The sequence below is a fragment of the Gymnodraco acuticeps genome, unplaced genomic scaffold, assembly GCF_902827175.1.
Source record: "Gymnodraco acuticeps unplaced genomic scaffold, fGymAcu1.1, whole genome shotgun sequence".
NCBI lineage: Eukaryota > Metazoa > Chordata > Actinopteri > Perciformes > Bathydraconidae > Gymnodraco > Gymnodraco acuticeps.
In genome coordinates this window covers 970,607-992,416 of record NW_022990029.1, presented here as the reverse complement: position 1 = coordinate 992,416, position 21,810 = coordinate 970,607, and the positions used below count along the sequence as shown (strand labels likewise).

General features: G+C 43.0%; 2 protein-coding genes across 4 annotated transcripts in view; one reads left to right on the top strand and one right to left on the bottom strand.

Moving 5' to 3' along the window:
- The window catches only part of eno4 (enolase 4), a gene marked incomplete at its 5' end in the record, with an annotated part of 2,456 nt that extends 1,751 nt beyond the window's left edge, over positions 1–705 (top strand). Inside the window, 1 exon segment of the mRNA XM_034215017.1 lies at positions 1–705. This exon segment is cut by the window's left edge and continues 649 nt beyond it.
- Positions 706–2,491: 1,786 nt separating this feature from the next.
- shtn1 (shootin 1) overlaps positions 2,492–21,810 on the bottom strand; it is an 84,112-nt gene continuing 64,793 nt past the window's right edge. Inside the window, exons 5-16 of one of the 3 annotated variants that reach the window (XM_034215018.1) lie at positions 19,380–19,551; positions 17,315–17,412; positions 15,914–15,995; positions 15,619–15,713; positions 15,216–15,362; positions 13,118–13,271; positions 12,824–12,929; positions 7,132–7,214; positions 5,742–5,845; positions 4,829–4,879; positions 4,387–4,507; positions 2,492–3,499 (exon numbers count right to left, since the gene is read on the bottom strand). In XM_034215018.1, coding sequence (XP_034070909.1) covers positions 4,397–4,507; positions 4,829–4,879; positions 5,742–5,845; positions 7,132–7,214; positions 12,824–12,929; positions 13,118–13,271; positions 15,216–15,362; positions 15,619–15,713; positions 15,914–15,995; positions 17,315–17,412; positions 19,380–19,551 — 1,203 coding nt within the window. In that variant the 3' untranslated portion in view covers positions 2,492–3,499; positions 4,387–4,396. The remainder of the gene's footprint in view (positions 3,500–4,386; positions 4,508–4,828; positions 4,880–5,741; positions 5,846–7,131; positions 7,215–12,823; positions 12,930–13,117; positions 13,272–15,215; positions 15,363–15,618; positions 15,714–15,913; positions 15,996–17,314; positions 17,413–19,379; positions 19,552–21,810) is intronic. The other 2 variants (XM_034215019.1, XM_034215020.1) reach the window with 2 other exon arrangements.

Here is a 21,810-nt window from a genome sequence, read left to right as displayed (position 1 = left end):
GTTTTATTTAAATAATAGCAGAGGTCAATTATCCACATCAATCATGTTCAGCAGAAATAGTCATGTTACGTAGAAATGAGTTTACCTGCTCTCCTTTTCTGTAAGCATCTCGATGCTCAACACGTTTCCACATGTTTTAATCCATAATAACATGAAACTCTCCACTGAATGAAAATATTTGAATCCCCCCAAATGTAAAAGGCAGGCTCACCAATCATACACATTCACGTGCCTTCTATATTGATAAAAGATCATTGTAAAACAAAGGAATTCATACAAAAAGAACCTTTATCTCATTTCACAGTTTGATGACTGAGCTTCATGACTACAGAAAACTCAACTGACAAATTGTTTCAAGAGACAAAATAGTTTTGATGAATACTTTTGTGTTCAATTGGCCATGACAGCTCTGTACTTTAACACACACAAACACATCAACGGCCATGTCCAGTGAGTTCTCTCTGATTTATCTTCTATTAAACGCACAGAATGTAGCTGTTACTAAATAGGCCTGCTTCATTTAACTTTATTTATGAATCGCTATACATTTTATTTTTATTTTGTGTCTTCATGCTTTTACAGGGAACTCTAATCATAACTGTTGTGGAATATTTTCCAAGGCCCATAACTGACCCAGTTTATCAGTTCAAACTGTCCTGACTGAGCACACACACCTCGTAACCTTGGCTGCTGTGCTCTCAGTGTCCTGTCTCCCTGTTCCTGCCTGTTGGCGTCAGCTGATAAGAGGTGTTATGATTTTATCTCGTTATGCAGCAGTTTGATGATGCTCTCAGAACTAGCTAAATACATGGGTCTGGGGTTGAGTTCTCCAGAATTGACGTGGCAACTCTCCCGTGCAGTCAGATCGTGACTGCTGTGACTTGTGATGTGAATCCTCCGGCCGAAACTCCAAATAAATCATCAGTGTTTGACATCAGAGCTCCTGCTCTACCGTGTCTCCTTCCTGAGTCAGTGACTCCCACTGCATTGCTGCACAGAAGTTTCCCTTACAATACCTTATTTCTGGTTATACAATTTCTTCATTTATAAAATAAAATAAATAGCAAATGGTCACAAAATGATAATTATTTTGTTATGATTCTTTGGTTTCTTGGTTTGCTGGCGGTGCAGCCTTGGTGTTTGTGTAACTGACAACCTGTAATCAGTGAGAGGACGCAGACTGAGGCCAGACACACAGCAGGCAATTACAATGTTTGGGAAAATAAATGAAATGACTAACAAAATAGGTCAAATTAAGTGTTTCCCAGACACACTAAAAAGACCTCCCTAATTGCTGGTCCCTGAAGGGACAAGAATACAAAAACAACAAAACATTATATTGTATCGGCCGATGACGAGGGAAGAGACGCAGACTGAGAACGGGCTGTGGGAGAAGAAAAGGACACAGCGTGGTTTGTATAATTGCATGTTTTGCCCCGAGCGGCGAGTGTGTACGTCCGTCAATCACCATCAGGGAGCCAGCGCGGAGCAGATGGCGGAGGAAGGAATGGAGCCGGTCATTGACTTTGCCTCTGCTGAGGGAAGGAAGACGGAGACAACAGAATCAGAGGCTGTATTGCATGTTGGCAAACTATTGAGTTGTGCCAGGACGGCCTCCACGAGAAGAGGCTCATTGGATATGGAGGATATGAGGAGGCAGGATGTAAATCAATGCAAAGGCCTTCTCTTCTTTTCATCCTACTCCTACTCAAGCAGGCGACCACTCGCACACGCCGTCCTCCAACAAGTTACCCAAGATTCTTCACAAGCTGCTTATGTGGTGAGAAAAACAGCCAAAAATACTCTGCACGACTGACGAGTTTATACAATCCTTCCTGTTTCCAGCTCCACTAAATGTGCAGTAAAATAAAATGCCAGTGTCCTTCCTGCACACAGGGATGAATGGACATGGGAGTGTTTGAAGCTTTTTGCTGGGGAATCTAGTTAGAGAAGAGCCACAATGACATTTCCTCAGCCCTCTGTTCGGGGGATTGGAGCTGGAAATTGCACCTCAGTGCTAAACCAAGCCTGAGCTTTAATTAACAGCAGCACACAAAAGGTGACGGACATCGCCTGCAGCTCACAGCTCTCATGTTTCAATCCCGCTCTCAAGGAAGTGTCTGGGAAATTTGGGCAGGTGTCGAGGAAAAACCTGCCCCCACGGCAGCAGCCCACCATTGTGTTTAATCAGCAGCACAGTCATTGTGATCGTCAAAGGGCACGGCTCCACAACGGACTGACAGAGGGACACTGTTACAAAACAGAGAGGGAAGCTTTTTACATCTCAGGACTCATTCAAATACGTGTTATTTAATGATCCCTTTATTATGATTGTCCTCACATGACTAGCCTACAACATCATCGATTGTCTAAAACTAGTAAATATCAGATTGTAGGGTTAATACCTCACACAGGGAGAATGCATCAGTACAGTAAACCAGATAGGAAATGTGTTTGTTACAGAAAAGCATTCAAATGAAATCAAATACAATAAATGACAAACTTAAGTTTATTGGACATGCATATTACAGAGCAGTTAGAAATAGCTGATTCCAGTCCTGTCTCCCAGAAATACATCTTCTTATATATTACCATTTGTTTTGGCTAAATGCATTTTGAGGGGAAGCTGCTGCCTGGACTTTGTTCTGAAAAGTCACAAACAAGTTTGTGAGTGAAGGAAATGAACAAGGAGGGGTCGGGGGGGATATGCAACGTTCAGGACTTTCACACTGACTGAGTCCTGCTGAGGCAAAAAGGCTTCGTGGGTTAGGTAAGGGACATATTGTAGATTTATATAAATGTTAATGAAAGTAATTCACTGTTGACATTTTCAGTATTTAACCAAGAACGCACATTTCCTGTCATCTGTAAAGAGGGGGCAACCGCCGGGTCTGAAAAGTGAAGCCTTAAACCTCAATTCTCTCTCATATCCAGGGGCGACTCCATTGGTTTAAAGAACACACATTGTATAGAAGTCTATGAAAATATGACCGTTTTCTCACTTCTAACCTTAATAAACATTTTCCCTGCTGAGTTTCTGGTATCTTCAATACAGCGTGATGTTCATTTAGTTAATGATGGTCTCATTTAGAGTCCATCATGAGGGGTTTGAGACACACACTTCAGAGGCTGTGACCTCTGTGTTGATTCACAACCTTGTGACTGCTCTTTCTGAGATGCACTCGGGGCCTCCCACTGTTACTGACGCCTGCTTATAACGTCTGAAATGAATATTTAATATATTTTATGCATACACAATACAATTAAACTAGACATTGATTTTGGGTCATATGATGATATGTGGAAGCTCATGTCGATGTCGAGCTCAGCCTGGTTCTGTCACACAGCAGGGGAGAGACCTGCACGCACACGCACGCACGCACGCACGCACACACACACACACACACACACACACACACTGAAACACTTCTTCCTCACACTGCAGCAGGAAGACAGCTGGAACTCTGAAGAAGTAACACATGGCTCCAACAGGGGAACACTGCAGAACACGTTACAGAGAAGGAAAGAGAAGGCTTTATGAACGGCTGGATGTGTGTCATGGTTTCTTTATTCAAATAAATATTACTTTCTTTGAGTTTTCATGAACAATTGTGCATAAATCAGATATGGAAGGCCCGACGGCCAGTCTCTGTGCATATATGAAAAAGGATCTCAATGATCTATGATCTCAATGGGACCAATCTGGTTAAATAAAGGTTTGAAATATAGTGAATGACCTTGTAATGTTGTCTTTATTCTAGCAAACCTCATTGATTCACTTATTTTTAATGGAACATTTCAAACAACATTTGGAAAAACCCTGTGTACGGCAGAGGAAGTGAAACTGCTGTTGTCCTATTAGAGATTTATTTTGAAATGATAAACATCAAGTTCTCTTCCAACAGTTAGCCCTAATAAAAGGTGGTCCGCCATCTATGACAACACCTACACGCATTGCAGATGTCATATGTACCAGTGTATTGTTTCAATTATTCTCAAACAGACTGTGGTCATACTGATTCTTTGTTTACTTTTTAATTTCCCTGAAACATACCGTTATATTATTTCATTCCTCTTCTGTATTTTGATTTGATTCAAACATATTTAATCCTATTTGTCAGTTGCTTTCTGACGAAGTGTGGTGTGATCTTTAGAAAGCAGGAGCAGAGCGCTCTGCTCCAACCGCTGGCAAACAAATCCACAAAATAACATGAACAGTACCTTTTCAACAAAGGCCAAGACCTTTGAGAGAATTCTGACAGAAGTTTAACATTCTGTGAAACACAACAGTGGTTCATGTTCTGTAGAGGATGTCTTTCTTTGGGCTAATGAGGAAACCCCCCCCCCAGGATCAGAATGTTGTCGGACAGTGAGGAGAGGACTCACCGTGGTGTGTTCAGGGCTCCAGCGCGCCCCTCCGCCTCAGCAGGATCCTCTGCAGCTGCTCATCACCTCCGGCTGACGGAGGCACCGCCTTGGCTTGGGGGATGGCTCTACCGAAATTCTCCTTGACAGTTTCAACAAAAACACAGACAGAGAGACAGTTCAGCAACTAGAGCTGCACAGGTACCGTGACAGCTTACAATCATGTCCAACGATCTGGTAGTGTTTACAGATATCTGACTGACTGCAGTTCTACTTAGTTTATTTTGGTAGTGTATGTACATATAGACTGCAGCTCAATAAATGTTGCAGTAGCACTTTCTCTTAGTTGAAATATATTATTTTAACATCAAATACAACTTTAAATTCAGGTGTGAACACAGTCACAGTTCCAGCAGTTACATGTGCTCTGTGAGGACATTGGATTGTTTTAAAGGGCCATTACCATGATTCCTTTAAGTTCCTGGATGGCAGAATTAGAGGGCAGCCTCTCCCTCTGATAAAAGGAAAATAGGAGGGAAAAGATTGGTTTGGTAAATAAACAGCAGTCTGACACATTATACTTATTTTTCCTCATTCAGCACTTAGAGGCTAAACGGCACCTCTTACCACAGAGCCGAGACACTGTAGGCAAGCACCACAATGTATGCTTTCTACAAGAAGCACAACACAATCATCTTGAGTCACGTCAATTTTCCCATCCTCATTATTTGTAATTATTTGGTGGAGCGGGTCCTAATGCTATCTAATTTGGCGGAGTTGTTGTGGCGGAGGAACATGCCAACTAAAATATGTCTTGGCCATTATGTCATGTTTTATCAAAACAAGCAGCTCTTAAATAATCCCACACACTGATGGATGGAAGTTAGCTTTGGTCTGCAGATTTGAACAAGGAGGAAAACACATAACACACATGCACTTTCTTTAACGACTCCCCATTTTGAGGTTGTAATGTCTTCATTCTGACTGCTCAGTATTCACTGTGAGAAGTCTCTGCAGTGTGTGCTGGACTTTTCTGCTGTGTTCCTGTCAAAGGACGCGGGTAGGGGGGACTCGGCAGACCCGATCATAGTTTAGGACTACTTTACATACGTTCAAAGAAACATTACATCTATGTCATTTTTTTAATTGAATAGAAATGGTGGAGTGGAATATTCAGAACAGTCATCACCTGTGCAGGGGTGTGTTCATGAGAAATGCGAGAACACAGCGCTGCGGTGTTGTTTGCCCTCACTGACAGTTACCTGGCCTCAGACTGAAGGTTAAAAGCTTTCCTGAACGGGCTCTTAATGTCACAAACACAGCAGGTGGCAGGCAGTGTTGGCTAATACACCATTTAAGTGGATTATTGAGAGTACCTGTTTCCTGCTTCTGTTGGGTGATTGGCTGACAGGTCGAAGTTGAACGCCTCTCTTGATCCTGTGCATCATTTCCTCCACGGCCTGCTGCCTGACATCCACGTCTTGGAATAAAAGATAAACACAAGCAGGAGAGAAACACGTGTCCTTAGTTGTTCTTATTAACGGCTTCTCAAAAACTCAACAGCAGTCTGCCTCAGTGCCACGAACCAAATTGAGTTGAAATGATTGTGAGGGGTCTCTGTAATGTACAGCCGTTATTAGCACTGCTCTTGTAAAATAGCTTATTTGAATGTAAAAACTTGAAAAAGAATCAAACCTCTGGGACCAGGATCAATTAAGTTTCTTTGGCCAAACCCACAGCTTTTCCCCTTTAGGGGTTGATTTGGCTGTACTTATAGAACATATAATAATCACTGCTGTGCACAAACATTCTGTAGAGCTCAAAGTACACCTGTGGAGTTCAGAGCATTTGTAGTTCATGAGGTTATCTAAACTATTCAGGAATTCAATTCAAACCCCTGCGTAAAAGCACTATTCAGCAATTTCTCATCAAAAAGTTCTGAGAGGATAAGAGGCTTTCTCCAGTTCACAAAAGATGGGGACAAAACATATTTTTCTGCCATAACGCATTGGCAAAGAATGTTCATATTTAATTTTCCAGTGCAGAACATTCAATGGCATACACAGTGGAAGTATTGTCAGTAAGATGTCTTTAAAATATCACACAAACATAACAATGATAATAAACTGATAGTAAAATATTTTCCTCCAAAGAGCCTATTATTCAGGTGTCAGAGTAGAAGATCCTTGGGTGGCATCTATTTAGCCCTGTGTGTAATTCCAACAAACCCCTGCATGGAGCGCCCAACTGAGGCCTCATATATTCCTGTCACAAAATGAAGACTGTGAAGCTGTTCAGTTCACATGCATGTCCTACCCGCTCCTACGTATGTACGGAAGTCAAGGCTTCCCTTTTGTTTGCACAAATTGAAAAATGTGTCACTTTGACCTTATAGGAAAAATGATCAAGTCTTATGTTTGATTTACCACTGCTTCAACTTTTGTCTTTATACACAACATTCACTTTGATTTGCAAAAGACAGGTTGAAAAGGAGGACATCTGATTGAAACAGGATTGAACACCAGCTGTCCTACACTGCATGAGAGAAAGCAGCCCCCAGGAGAATAACATACAAAATGAACATACATCACACAGAGAAAGGAAAGATCAAAACACAGTTTGAACCATGATGCCGTAAAGAACATGTCGAGTTGACTTAACTGGTTAGATGTATTCCAATGCATCTTATACATATAATATATACATAAACACATGCCCTTACACACTATGCTTACACAAAGAAGCAAAGTCCCTGTCCTGGTGTACCTGATGTCTTAGCAGAGTCCTGGCCCACCAGTGGGATGTCAGTACTGATGTCTCTTCTCTTTCGGATCAACAACAGCAGAGAACTGCAGGAAAGACACCAACGGTTAGGGTTGTTAGCAAGACGCTTTCCAGGATCCCAAAATTGCTAAGAGGTATTGATTTTGATGAACCATTTTGCGCGTTCACACCGGAGTACTTTTCCCACAATAGTTCATCAGAACTCAGATATATTTGCGTTCACACCAAAAAGCCCCCTGAACTAAATTAGTTCATCAGAACCATTTGTACCCCCTTTTCGAGAAGCCCCTCAATGCAGTGCGCAATGCCTCAATGAGCCCAACGTGGGCGGAGCTTCACAGATGACGCGTTGCATCCTGTTTCCCGGGTAGCAGTTCTCTTCCCTCTCTTCAATCTAACCCTAACCACTCCCTACCTTTTTACCTAATCCTAATCTTCCTTCCTCCCTCCCAAACCCCAAAACCTCTCCTACTGTAAGAAATGAATATCAATGTTGATATGACGTAATTTAAATTAAAAAACAGGGTTTTAATTTAAAGCAGTTTTATTCTGAAAAAAACGAAAGTTCACACTTACTATTAATTTAACACTTATATTCTGAAAATTCTTCATTTCCGGTTAGCATTAGCATGTGGCTAACGTTTTGAAAACCGTGAATTGAAGGTGAAATTACATGTGATGTTGTACACTAAACACACTGGGATTAACACTCATTTATTGACGCTGAAATAACGTTTATCAGGGAATGTTTAAATAACCACAGACATCAGAATTATATATATATTAATAATATAAGATATAATATGTTACTTTTGTGACTGGGTAAGTACACAACACGGGAGTCGGGACGTCACGTGCCTCATAGGTTGAGCTCCGCCCAGGTTGAGCTGGCGAATTCACGCCCATCTACTTCCGGTCCATGGGACCTTATTTCGGAAAAATAATGTATTGAAGTCAATGGAGAGAGAAAACGTATCTTTCGATCCCGTTTGAATTGTGCCATAAATTACACATGATGTTTGTAAATCTTAAAAAATCATTTCCATGTAAAAAATGTCACAGTTTGTCGTAAAACTGTTGAAATATAAGACTATGAAAAATACGCAACTAGAAAGACTACAAATCCCAGAGTGATGTCACAATTGTTTTCCTCCACTAAGAGATAGCTAAGATTAGCTGGCTAAGATAAGATAACTTTAACAAGATGCCTGTGTGCTTAGTACCAGGTTGTTACCAGCAATGGGTCTTGCTCGTTCTTTCGCTCCCCGTCTGATGAAAGGACCAGGAGTGGCTGGATAAGTTAGCTACCTAGCTAGCACGTTAGTTAGCATTACAGCCTTGTCATTTGTATTAGCCTTAATATGAAGTAACATTAGGCGCATTCACACTGCGGTACTTTTCCCACAAAGGTTCATGTGAACTCTTTTATCGCGTTCACACCAAAAAGAGCCGGTACTAAAATTAGTTCATGTGAACCTTTTTACCCCCTCGAAAGTCCCTGCTAGAGAGCAGGGACTTTCAATGGCTCTCTTGTGAGAAAAGAGCTATATTTCTGATTGGCTGGGCGGATTGCAAACCACGCCCTGTAAAACTACCAAAAAGTTTTGTGAAGCCGCCATTTTATTATCCTTGCATTAGCATTATTAGCATGAGCATTAGCCCAGCGCAGAAACGCAGAGAGACTAACTTATGGCAACACAAAATAAAACATGGGAGTGGTGGAGATGAGGAGGTGTCGGCGTTCTGGCGATTTACCCGGAAGGCTTCAGTAGAAGCTACTGGGAGTCCCAGCAGCTTCGACTGAAGCTAGTCCCCAACTCCGGGGACTTCCGGCCGGGGACTTTGGGCGGCAGTATACGCCGTGAAGTGGTTTGCGGCCTGCCAGTAAACCCAAAGCAGAAGAAGAACAAGTGACGTCAGCGGCTTCATTTGCCTAATCCACCCCCAGGGACTTTTTCCAGTGTGAACGTGATCTGTACTTAGTTCATGCGAACTAAAGAGTTCACATGAACTAAGTTCACATGAACCTTTGTGGGAAAAGTACCGCAGTGTGAATGCGCCTATTAAGTAACCCAAAATGTTAAACAGTAAGAGTAGTAGTCATATTTCGTGAACCCTTTGAAGAGTACTGTCACCGGTGTGATCATTCTATACACAATTTAAGCCCGGGGGAGAAATGCTAACGCTAGCATCGGCGATCGCCGATCTTTTGTACGTCATGCTATCTGCACAAATGGTTGACATTAAACATTAAAAAGACCAGGCAGTTCAGAGAGAATCAAAGGAAGGCAGGCAGGCAGCTTTGCATGACATTCTTCTGGACGTGTTTCATTGTGGTGATAGTGAGGGTAGTCAATCCTTTTGTTTGCCTTTTTTTATTTTTTTATTTTACTATAGTTACTTGTTTGCCTGTCCTTGTTTGTCTACCCTCCCTCATACTGTAAAGCGTCTTTGAGTTGTGAAAAGCGCTATATCAATAAAATGCATTATTATTATTAATATTTTGTAGTAGTAAGACAGTAGTGACGGCCATCTTTGTGACGTGTGTTGTTCTGCTAGACCGGAGATGTAGTTTATTCAGCGTTTCATATAAACAAATGTGTTACTTCACAGTTTTACGACACATTTTTTTTGTTTTGACTTGCAAAATTATCTTTTAAATTGACAAACATAATATGTGTAATTTGTGGCACAAGTCAAACGGGATCGAAAGATAATCTTTCTCTCTCCATTGACTTCAATGCATAACTTTTCAGAATTAAGGTCCCATGGAGCTCAACCGGAAGGGGAGGTACTTTGCCTCTCCCGGATGTTAACTCCTTCCGGTTCCTTCGTCAAAAACGCAATGCAATTTCTCCATAGGATTTTGGAAAATAGCTCGAAATAATATCTGTGGTTGAGACACATTTAAGAGACGGATCACGTTTTGTTCAGCCGGATAATATCCACATGTCTATCCTACTTTTATAATTTTCAAATCATAAATCTAGTCGCAAGAAGCAAAATGCTAACATTATGCTATAAAGGAACTACAGCAGGGTCGCTGCTTCAACGTCACGCCAACTTAAGATCCATATTCAAACATACAGATTGTAAATGGTACAAGTTGAAGTGTTTGTTTGAACAGTTTGCACGAGGCAGGTACTTGCTTTCAAGCAGAACAGGGCAAACAAACTTAGCGGGAGTGTTTTACGTGTTCGGTGTAATGAGGTAAAACGGCCTGGACAACTTCTGTAGTCCTATTCAGCCACTTGGTAACAACCATCGTTTTTCAGACACGTAAACTCTTCAAAAATCACCAGTGGGGTCACTGCTGATGTATTTAATGTCGTAGAACAAAACGTGATTTGTCAAACACAGACCTTATTTGGAGCTATTTTCCAAAATCCTATGGAGAAATTGCATTGCTTTTTATCGAAGGAACCGGACGTGGTAAACATGCTAACTTACTTCCGGGTTTTAGGACGTGTCACTGCGGTTCTCTATTGCGCACTGGAAAAGGGGTACTACCCCTTTTCAGTCCCTGCTAGAGAGCAGGGACTTTCGTGCGAGAAAAAGGTTCCTATTTCTGATTGGCTGGGCGGATTGCAAACCACGCCCCGTAAAACTCCAAAAAGGTTTTGTGAAGCCGCCATTTTATTATCCTCGCATTAGCATTATTAGCACAGCGCAGAAACGCAAAGAGACTAACTTATGGCAACACAAAAGAAAACATGGGAGCGGTGGAGATGAGGAGGTGTCGGCGTTCTGGCGATTTACTCGGAAGGCTTCAGTAGAAGCTGCTGGGAGTCCCAGCAGCTTCTACTGAAGCCTGTCCCCAACTCCGGGGACTTCCGGCCGAGGACTTCCGGCGGCAGTATACGCCGTGAAGTTGTTTGCGGCCTGCCAGTAAACCCAAAGCAGAAGAAGAAGAAGTGACGTCAGAGGCTTCATTTGCCTAATTCTTCCCCAGGAACTCATTGTGGTGTGAACGTGATCTGCTTTAGTTCATCAGAACTAAAAGAGTTCTCATGAACTGAGTTCTCATGAACTATTGTGGGAAAATAACTTGGTGTGAACGCCCCTAATGTTCTTGTAGGGCTTCCAGGTTTTAATTATAACAATATTATATAGCTCTAGTTTTCACACACAACACAGGTCACCATTAAATATTCAGATTTTACAGATCTACATTACACATATAACAACAAAGACTATAACACCTCTGTTGTGCAATATCACTTTTGTGTAATATATATATAGATACATATATCTATATATATATACACTGCCCGTCCAAAAGAGAAGTTGCCCACTAATATTTCGTTGGACCGCCTTGGCGCCTTCAGCTTTGAGTTTGGCAGGCCGTCGCCGTGGCATCATTTCGATAAGCTTCTGCAATGTCACAAAATGTATTTCTGTCCAGAGTTGCATTCATTTTCTGCCAAGATCTTTTATTGATGATGGGAGAGTCGCACCGCTGCGCAAAGTCTTCTCCAGCACATCCCAAAGATTCTCCACAGGGCTGAGGTGTGGACTCTGTGGGGGCCAGTCCATGTGAGGAAGGGAGGGCTCCTGCTCCCTGAACCCCTCATTCACTATGTGAGCCCCCCTGGCATTGTCCTCTTGGAATATGTCCGTGCCATCAGGGAGGAAGAACTCCATTGATGTTAGACCTGGTCATTCAGTATATTGAGGAAGTCAGCTGACCTCATTCTTTGGGAACATAACGTTGCTAAACCTAGAGCTGACCAACTGCAGCACCCCCAGATCATAGCCTGCCCCCACAGTACGGTAGGCACTAGGCATGATGGGTACATCACTTCATCCGCCTCTCTTCTTACCCTGATGCACTCATCACTCTGGAACAGGAGGAATCTGGATCCATTGATTTGGTTTTAAATAATGCGTTGGACAGTTCTTTCCCTGATTTGAGTAGTTTCACCAATCTCCTTAGTTGTTTTCTTTGCTTGATGCAGGCCAATCATTTGATCTTTTTGTAACTGATTAATGTCCTTGTCTTCCGACATGGATGTTTAAGAAATGAGAAGCTAAACACCACATTCGGCCACCTAGTTAGGATGCCACCTGGGCGCCTCCCTAGGGAGGTGTTCCAGGCACGTCCAGCTGGGAAGAGACCAAGGGGTAGACCTAGGACCAGGTGGAGGGATCATATCTCTTCGCTGGCCTGGGAGCGCCTTGGGATCCCCCAGTCAGAGCTGGTTGATGTCGCCAGGGAAAAGAAAGTTTGGGGCTCTCTGCTGGAACTGCTACCCCCGAGACCCGACCACGGATAAGCGGGAGAAGATGGATGGATGGATGGAACACCACATCAGCTGGGGTTAAATAACTTGTTGCCAGCTGAAACATGTGAATCTCTACAGTAATTATCCAATGGAAGGCTCTTCCAGATTGGCTCAGTTAAATCCAGGTGGTGACTTTTTTTGGACGGGCAGTGTATGTACACCGTTTATAATTGTTATTATTACTGGATCTATCTCTAAGTTAGAACATTCAACTACTGTAACACATCTGTTCATAACTGTTATATAAACTTCCACTCTTACTACTGTTACCTGGCTGCTATCACACTACTTTCTACATGCTTTCATAGTACGAAAGGTGCATCAAACAATACATCAAAGTAAACAGGATGTCCCTGACTGATGATGCTCAGAGCTGATGGGGATCAAACCTGAGTGGGTTAGAGGTTGGAGCTGGGGCAGGAGGAGGAGGAGGTGGTGGGGGTGGAGCTGGGTGGGGGTTGGTAGCAGCCTGCAGCTTCGTCTGGAGCTCCTCGACTGGACACACAGTGGCAGCCCCGAGAAGAGAAAAGGAAACTGTGAAGAACAACTGCTGCTCTTCCTGCTTCTCATGGTCATGCTCTAACTGAGCTCCCTCTTCACTCTCTATTCTGCCTTGTCCTCTAAATCTACAGTGTAACGCCCCACAGTGCACCCCGTCCTTACACTTCCAAATAGGCATTCACCTGTAGAGCGCAGATCCTTGACCTCTACTTCAGCCTTGGAGCATTTCTCACTGTACTCCCTCTTCTCCTCCTCCACAAGCTCCAGTGTCCGCCTCAGTGCCGTCAGCTCCCTCTGAGCCTCACAGCTCCGCAGCCTGTCCTCCGCCTGCTGCACCTGACAATTAACACCACAACACACACGTGTCATCAACTAGCTTAGTGTTAACACAACAAACGTACACTACTACACGTATATGTATATATATAACCCCCCCCCCAACATAACAATATAATCACTCTCTGAAAACCACCCATGTTCAAAAGCATCTTGTCTTTAAAGGATCATCGACATTATTCAGCAAGAAACTGTAAATATGGACTGGTAATGATGCCAGGTTTGGTCCTCGGCACTGCTGAGGTGCCCCTAAGCAAGGCACCAAACCCTCAACTTTCTGAGGAGCCTAACCATTTGCAGCCCTCGCGCACTTTATTTGAAAGGAAATGTAACTTGTGTTTATTCTTAATAGGGCATTTAAACTGGGTTTTTCTGGCTAAATGTTTCTATTCTAGTAAAAGAGCAGCTCAGTGGTTTCTGATGAGGAGCATTGGGAAGCTGCCAGGTGACTTTCAGTCATCTGCCTCCCAACCCCAGTTCCTTAACCAGGGTTTGAATTGTTCCTCAAATGAAGGGTATGGCTCACCTCCACCCTGCACCGCAGAGAGCAGTGATCCCACTCAGCTCTAATTGTCTTCCATCAGTGCCAGAGGAGGGATGCCGCTGCTTTAATTGTTAATCTGGCAGTTCACATCCTCTAGTATTTACTGCTGCGGCCTGTGATCATTCACCAGGCGTTCCTACCCATTGTATTAAAGCAGCTAAATAACTCTGGTTCTGATGCCGATACAGAGAATTTAAGCCCAGACATAATTATCTTCTATTGAACTGTTTCAGTTGTTTTTAACCTCATCAAGTTTGGTTTACTGTGAGTTGCAAAGTGTTGCAAATACCTGCTGTAATGTGGAAGTTAAGCCTCACTATGACACGTCCACATTTGTCTCACAAATTACAAGTCAAAATGCACGAAGAGACAATGTTTTCTTCACCATTTCCTCACCAGGTCATCATGCCCAACCCAGAACCAAAGAAGTCAAAGCTATATGTGTGTGTGTGTGTGTGTGTGTGTGTGTGTGTGTGTGTGTGTTTCCACAGTGTGTGCAGAGTGTGTGTGTGTGTGTTCCACAGTGTGTGTGTTCCACAGTGTGTGCAGGGTGTGTGTGTGTGTGTGTGTGTGTGTGTGTTCCACAGTGTGTGTGTTCCACAGTGTGCGCAGGGTGTGTGTGTGTTCCACAGTGTGTGTGTTCCACAGGGTGTGTGTTCCACAGTGTATGCAGGGTGTGTGTGTGTTCCAGTGTGTGTGTTCCACAGTGTGTGTGTTCCACAGGGTGTGTGCTCCACAGTGTGTGTGTTCCACATGGTGTGTGTTCCACAGTGTATGCAGGGTGTGTGTGTGTTCCAGTGTGTGTGTTCCACAGGGTGTGTGTTCCACAGTGTATGCAGGGTGTGTGTGTGTGTTCCAGTGTGTGTGTTCCACAGGGTGTGTGTTCCACAATGTGTGTGTTCCACAGGGTGTGTGTTCCACAGGGTGTGTGTGTGTTCCACAGTGTGTGTGTTCCACAGGGTGTGTGTTCCACAGTGTGTGTGTTCCACATGGTGTGTGTTCCACAGTGTATGCAGGGTGTGTGTGTTCCACAGGGTGTGTGTTCCACAGTGTGTGTGTTCCACAGGGTGTGTGTTCCACAGTGTGTGTGTTCCACAGGGTGTGTGTGTGTTCCACAGTGTGTGTGTTCCACAGGGTGTGTGTGTGTTCCACAGTGTGTGTGTTCCACAGGGTGTGTGTTCCACAGTGTGTGTATTCCACAGGGTGTGTGTTCCACAGTGTGTGTGTTCCACAGGGTGTGTGTGTGTTCCACAGGGTGTGTGTTCCACGGGGTGTGTGTATGTGTTCCACAGGGTGTGTGTTCCACGGGGTGTGTGTGTGTGTGTTCCACAGGGTGTGTGTGTGTGTGTGTGTTTTACAGGGTGTGTGTTCCACAGTGTATGCAGGGTTCTCTCTCAGACCTGCTGCTGCAGCTCCAGCCTCTGTGTCTCCAGCTCCTTGCTCAGTTTGCCGACCTGGCTGAGGGCCTCCTGCAGAGCCTCACTGGGGGAGGAGCTCTGCATCAGGATCTGACTCTGTCTCTTCAGCTTCCTCTGCTCCACCAACATCTGAAGGGGGACCACGAGAGGATAGACAGGACACATTGTTGGGGACAAAACAGCATATGAACTCTTCATAGGAAGAATAAGAGAGGAATATAGCAGCTACTGTCAAATTGAATTTGACCTTAACCAGTAAAACTGCAATTTGAATCTAAGTTGGTCCAAAACTTCATCATTTTTATTTGATCCCATTAGACATTAACTTAACTAACGTTAACTCATGAGGCAGGGACAGACAGACAAACTGAACATGATGTGTTACCGCTCTGGCAAAGCCCTCTGCCTCTGTCTTCAGGTCCCTTTCCAGGTCCAGAGTGTCCTGTAGGGCCTCGTATTCCTCCACAGCAAACTGAGACACTGCACAAAGAGTTCCTCATTGGGTCGGTTATGCCTTATATCAGTGAAGCTACATGAAGTCCATATCAGTCTATGATGTTATCGGTATACCCTGGTATAACCAAGTGAGACGATGCTCATGATTAGGATCCATGTGATTATTACTGATAATGTTTCTTCAAAGTTTCCAAATGATATACTGAATGTGCAATGCCACCAACCTCTGTTATATTTCCCCAGGAGCTTCTTTTGCCGCACTGCCTCAGCAATTACAATGGTGTTATTATGTTTCTCTTTCAGCAACTGCATATAGAAAAAGGGACAGAGTAGAGAAACAAAACAGAGATTTTGTGAGTTCTGTTTTATAGTGAGAATGATATTGTTTAAATAAACAAGAACAAGACAAATAAGCAGGGGAGCAAAATGGCTAGCAGCTAAGTATGCCTGACTTGTAGTGAATGGGATAAGAACTCTGGTGTGGTCTTTTAAGAAAGCTGGACAAAAAGCAAAATGAAGAGGAAGAGTGAATGGTGCTCTGCCAAACGAACACAATGAAAGCCTGGCACTGAAGTTCAGACAAAGTCCTGAAAAAAAATCATGGTTAGGTTTCCTTATTTGTCAAGACGGAAGGAAAGGAAGAAGGAGGAGAGAGGTGGAGAAGGGAGGAAGAGAACAAGTATTTTGGTATAGTTTGTGTCTGCATCTATTATTGAACCCAAATAAACTGAAACTAAGCAGAGCTGTGAGCCGTCAGTGAGTAGGTAGCAACACAAGAAGACACACAGAAGCCGACACATAGTAATAATAATAATCCTTATATTTATTATAGCGCTTTATCAATGACTCTCAAAGCGCTTTACAAATACACATTAAGATATGTAATGGTCATCTACTGTGGACAATACCCACAGGAGCAAATTCGGGTGAAGTGTCTTGCCCAAGGACACAACGGCCTGACGCAGTGGGGCGGGAGCGGGTTTCGAACTGGAGTTCCCCAACGCCCCCTTGATCTGATGATCAAACGCACAGACCACTGCGCCACCCACCCTAATAGTAGTGTGAAGCTCCGAGGGGTCCCTGTCCCTCCTGGTATTTGGCATTGCCCTTCAGCATATGTTATGGCCTTTTAATGGCTGCTATAGCTGAAAGGCTTAGACATAATTAACTCCCTTAGACCTAACAACTAATATTACTGCCTTTTCATGTGACAAAACTGACATTCTGCAAGCTAAAGGGAGGAAGATACTGTAGCACAAAAAGGTCCTTATTTTGATGGGCAATGCAAAAACCTTACTGCCCTTCAGAGAGATGTCACTTTGCCAGGACAATCTGCAGCTGCACTGATACACTGTAGTGCCCTTCTGTCAATCAGCTGTTGATACTAACGAGACACAGGGATACAGGGCTGAAGTCATGCCGTGGTGATGAAATGTTGAAGATACCACACATCATTTCAAAAGAGATGGACAGTGTGCACTGAGTTTGGACATGTGATAGACTGAAAACCACAGCAAAGGAAGAGGAGACGCTTTCTCTTGTTGTAGTCTTGCCATTGACATACATTTATTATGAAGAAAAATGTATAGTGTTAGGACAGAAAAAGGCAAAACAAAAAAACTGACTTCTTCCCTGGTTTCCCTCAGTTGTTCTGTTACTGACTCCAGATCAGTGATGGCTTGTTGTTTCTCCTCACGTGTTAACTCCAACTCCAATTGAAGCTCTGAAACAAAGAAAACCAAAGCAATGTACACACATGTCATGCACACACTACTGGTTGTTTCCGGAGCTTTCTTCTCAACATGGTTCCTCTTGGAGAGGACACTGACAGCTCTCTTCTGGATGCCATCACTGTCCCCAAAACCAAATCAATCAATGAAAGGATCAGCCTTCAGCTTGATCAATCTGTTGTTACTGCCAAGGTGAGTGTGACTGGCTTTAATGTAATGTTGGGATTACTAGTTATATAATGAAAACAAAATACACAGCTGGGATTAAAGTACAAGATTTGTGATGCTTTTGTATTTTAAATATTTGAATATGTACTCCAGAACAGTGGTAAAAAGATGTTGAACACAACATATACTACAGGAGTCATGCATTCATTGATTTGTGATATGTGTTAGCAATACTAAAAGTAATGGATATTAATATACTGTAAAATAAAAAAACAAGCAGCACCAACATATGTATACGTATGTTATAATGCTGGTAATTCACTTATTGTGTTAACTGCATAACATGCTAGGATTGCTGTGCCCACGAGAGTTTAGTAACACCACTGTCTGAAATCCTTTCTGAAATGACACAGATTACATCTGTTACTACACAGCAGGACCAGGCTGAGACATTTATGAGAGTACTTAAGCAGAAAAAGGTCACTGACACCTACAGTTGTTTTTGGTGAGGGGTAGAGTGCACTTTGCTGAGAATAACATGTATTCTGATGGATAAAAGTCTCATAATAAAATAAAATGTTAAAGCAAGTCTGAGCAGACGAGCAGTTTTCACAATGCTGGGACTTTTATTGACCTCACCTTTGATGATAAAAAACAGCTGTTCCTGAATTATTCTCCCTTTAAACCTTTATATAGTTTAAGTGTACATGTGTACAATAAGAGTGTCCTATGTGTTGCCAGACAGGAAATGGATTTGACTAGCTGTCCATTAACATGAAATGATGAATGTTCAACATAATAAGCCCACAATCGTATTTCTGAATGTAATCATCTTCTGAATCAGAGTATATCATTTGCAAATGGCATGATTATCTCTCACTTATAATGCCAACAGCCTTGAACAACATGATGGGAAAAGCATCATGCAGAATGAATCCATTATTACCAGAGGTATAATTACTGATTGACTACAGGAACTAACCATGACATTTCCAAGAGACGGCTGGAGGAGAAGTATCCTGAACATACTCTTCAAAGTTACTGCTAACGTACTCTATGCACGTGCAAGCACTGCATACTTTTAATGTCATGCACTGTGGGAGATTTGACATTTGCTTTGAGTAATATATGAATTGAGGCTACTGTAATACAGCATAATGAGGAGTATTGCCCTTCAATCCAAATGATCAAATAATCCTTCAAATTGATGATCATTGATGGACTTATTTATTAATGATTGTTAGAACTTCATTGTGGAATATGATTTCAGATTTCATAGAGATATTCATTTAATCAGATGAAGATTTTAAGGCCCAAACTGTAAACTGATAAACATATACAAGTGACTGTATATGCCATTTCTGGGGGGGGGGGGAGACTTTTTTTTGCCATTGCTTGTAATTGAACTATTCATATCTTACACGGCTCTGTAACTTTTATTCATGTATTTTATACCTGTGTTATTCTACATTAGCTTGTTTTATGTTTATTGTATTCTTCGCTTTTTAATGACTGTTTTTAAATGTCATTTATAAAGTGATTCCGCTGCTCTATTTCTTAATGCTCTTAATGTTTTTCATTTTTGTAAAGCACTTTGAATTGCCTTGTGTTGAAAGGTTCTATATAAATAAATGTGCCTTGCAGGACTTCTAAAATACCCTCTAAAACCTTGAACTACTTCAACAACGCACACAACAGCGCACATCTTTTGGCTGTTTGTGGCTTGGGTCTGACTTGCTGGTAAATGTGTGTTTTTATATACAGTTCATCCTGGGCTGGAGACAGGTTGTACCTGAGATGTTGCTCTGGCACTGGGGGGAGGGGCAGAGAAGGCTGTCTGCATGTCCCTCCTCCTGCTCCTCCTCCTCTTGGTCCATGAGGTTTATCTCAGTGATGGTCTTTGGGCTGAGGTGGGGCAGCATCATCATGCTCTTCCTCTTCAGAGAGCGGTTCTGACGCTTCAACTGCAGTGTGGAGGCACAAAGAGAAACAAACACCTGTGATTCTCAGAGGCATTATATGGCACACTATTTAAAGAGCTACATGACATGTTTAATATCAGTCAAATAGTGTTCCATTGCTGTATGAAGCACTTTAGAAAAGTGTTAACTCTTTAAATGTCAGTCCCTCTGCTTCTTCCCGGCAGGAATCTTTCTTATCCCTCCCCCCTCTGTGTCTGTGCTTGATTACAGGAGTGGGATTTGGTTTGCAGGTGCCAGGCGGTTGTCAATCCCAATCAGCTGGGCTTTAAATACTGGGCTCCAACTCCCCCAAGCCATCAGGTCGTAGACTCTGCTACACAGCTAGTTGGTCATGTTCTTGCCTATTTTTTGATATTCCAGTTGTTTATCCAGGTCTCTAATACCTGTTCCATGTTTCTGCAGTCATCCTGCCTGACTCCTTTTTCTGTCCCCTCCTGGAAAACTCTCTGGATTCCTGCCCCCGTACTTCACCTGGATCACACTCTGGACCATTCAAATTTAAATACAACATCAGTAATCCTGTCAGCAAATTACAATACACATATCTCTTACTTGGAAGCAAATCCCGATTTTTGAATTGTTAAATCAATCCATAAGCTATGCTTCAGCCCTCACGCTTCTACTAATTTTGTTCATTTGTGTGTATGAATTATACGTTTTTGTTTTTGTATGATTTTAGTAGAATACATTTTTTTTTTTTTTTAAATATATGGATGTAGTTTCCAGACTTTTTTCCACTCATGCCTGAGGTCATATATCACCATATTACCGGTCATAGCAGCATTCCCTGTGTATCCTCTGTGATAAGGTTATTGGAGACTTGTATCATGCCAGCTATTCATCCGAGCTACAGGGTAACTTGGTGAGGGTCTGTGTCAGTTTCTCGTCATCTCCTCACTGAGGTCGCACAGGGGTCTGTCCTGGGTCCCCTCCTCTTCTCTCTGGACACAAACTGTCTTGGCTCTCTCATTCTCTCATGGCTTCTCCTATCATAGCTATACAGATGACACACAACTGATTCTGTCTTTACCCCGGTCTGAAACACAGGTGGTCGCACTCATCTCTGCTTGTCTGCTTGCTCACCACCTGAAGCTCAACCTAAAGAACACCTAACTGCTCTTCATCCCAGGTAAGGACTCTCCCATCCATGAGCTGTCCATCAACATTGGCACCTCTGTTGTTTCCCCGACACAGACTGCAAGGAACCTGGGCGTGGCCCTGGACCACCAGCTGAACTTCACTGCTAACATTGCTGCTACATCCCGATCCTGCAGATACACACTCTATAACATCAGGAGGATACGTCCCCTACTGTCCCCTTCTGTCCCCTTCTGTCCCCTACTGTCCCAGGAGGCAACGCAGGTCCTGGTCCAGGCTCTGGTCATCTCGCGCCTGGACTACTGCAACGCCCTCCCGGCTGGTCTACCTGCAAACACCATCAGGTCTTCAACCTCCCCCAGTTCTCCAACACTACACCACTCCTTCACTCCCTCCACTGGCTGTCAGTGGATGCAAGAATCTGCTTCAAGACCCTGGTGCTGGCCTACCGTGCTGTGAAGGGATCAGCCCCTTCCTTCATCCAGGCCTTGGTTAAACCATACACTCCAGCACGTGCACCCCTTATACCGAAGCAAATTCCTTGTATGTGTAAACCTACAGGTAATGAAGCTGATTCTAATTCTGAACTCTCTGCAGAAACTGTCTTGGAAGGAAGAAGGAATGATTTTGGAGAGACAACTTTAGTGTTTGATCAGCTGACCTATGGAACCTCTTGCGACTTGACCTAAAACTGTTTTAACTAACAGTTTGTTGTTCTGTATGTTTGTATTTATATCTTAACATGTTTACTTATTGTTGGTTCATGCATGGCATTACATTACATTACATTGCATTTAGCTGACGCTTTTATCCAAAGCGACTTACAATAAGTACATTCGACCAGGAAGACACAACCTTGAAGAAAACAGAATCATATAAGTACATCAGGTTTCATAGAGCCAAACATTTCAAGTGCTACTCCACTGGCTTTAGGTAAGCCAGTCCTTTATTAGTATAAAAGTGCTTCGTTAATAGTTCTAACGCTCGAAGTGGAGTCGAAAGAGATGAGTTTTCAGTTTGCGCCGGAAGATGTGCAAGCTATCTGCCGTCCTGATGTCAATGGCGAGCTCATTCCACCATCTTGGAGCCAGGACAGCAAGCCCACGTGTTTTCGCCGATGGGAACTTGGGTCCCCCTCGCAGC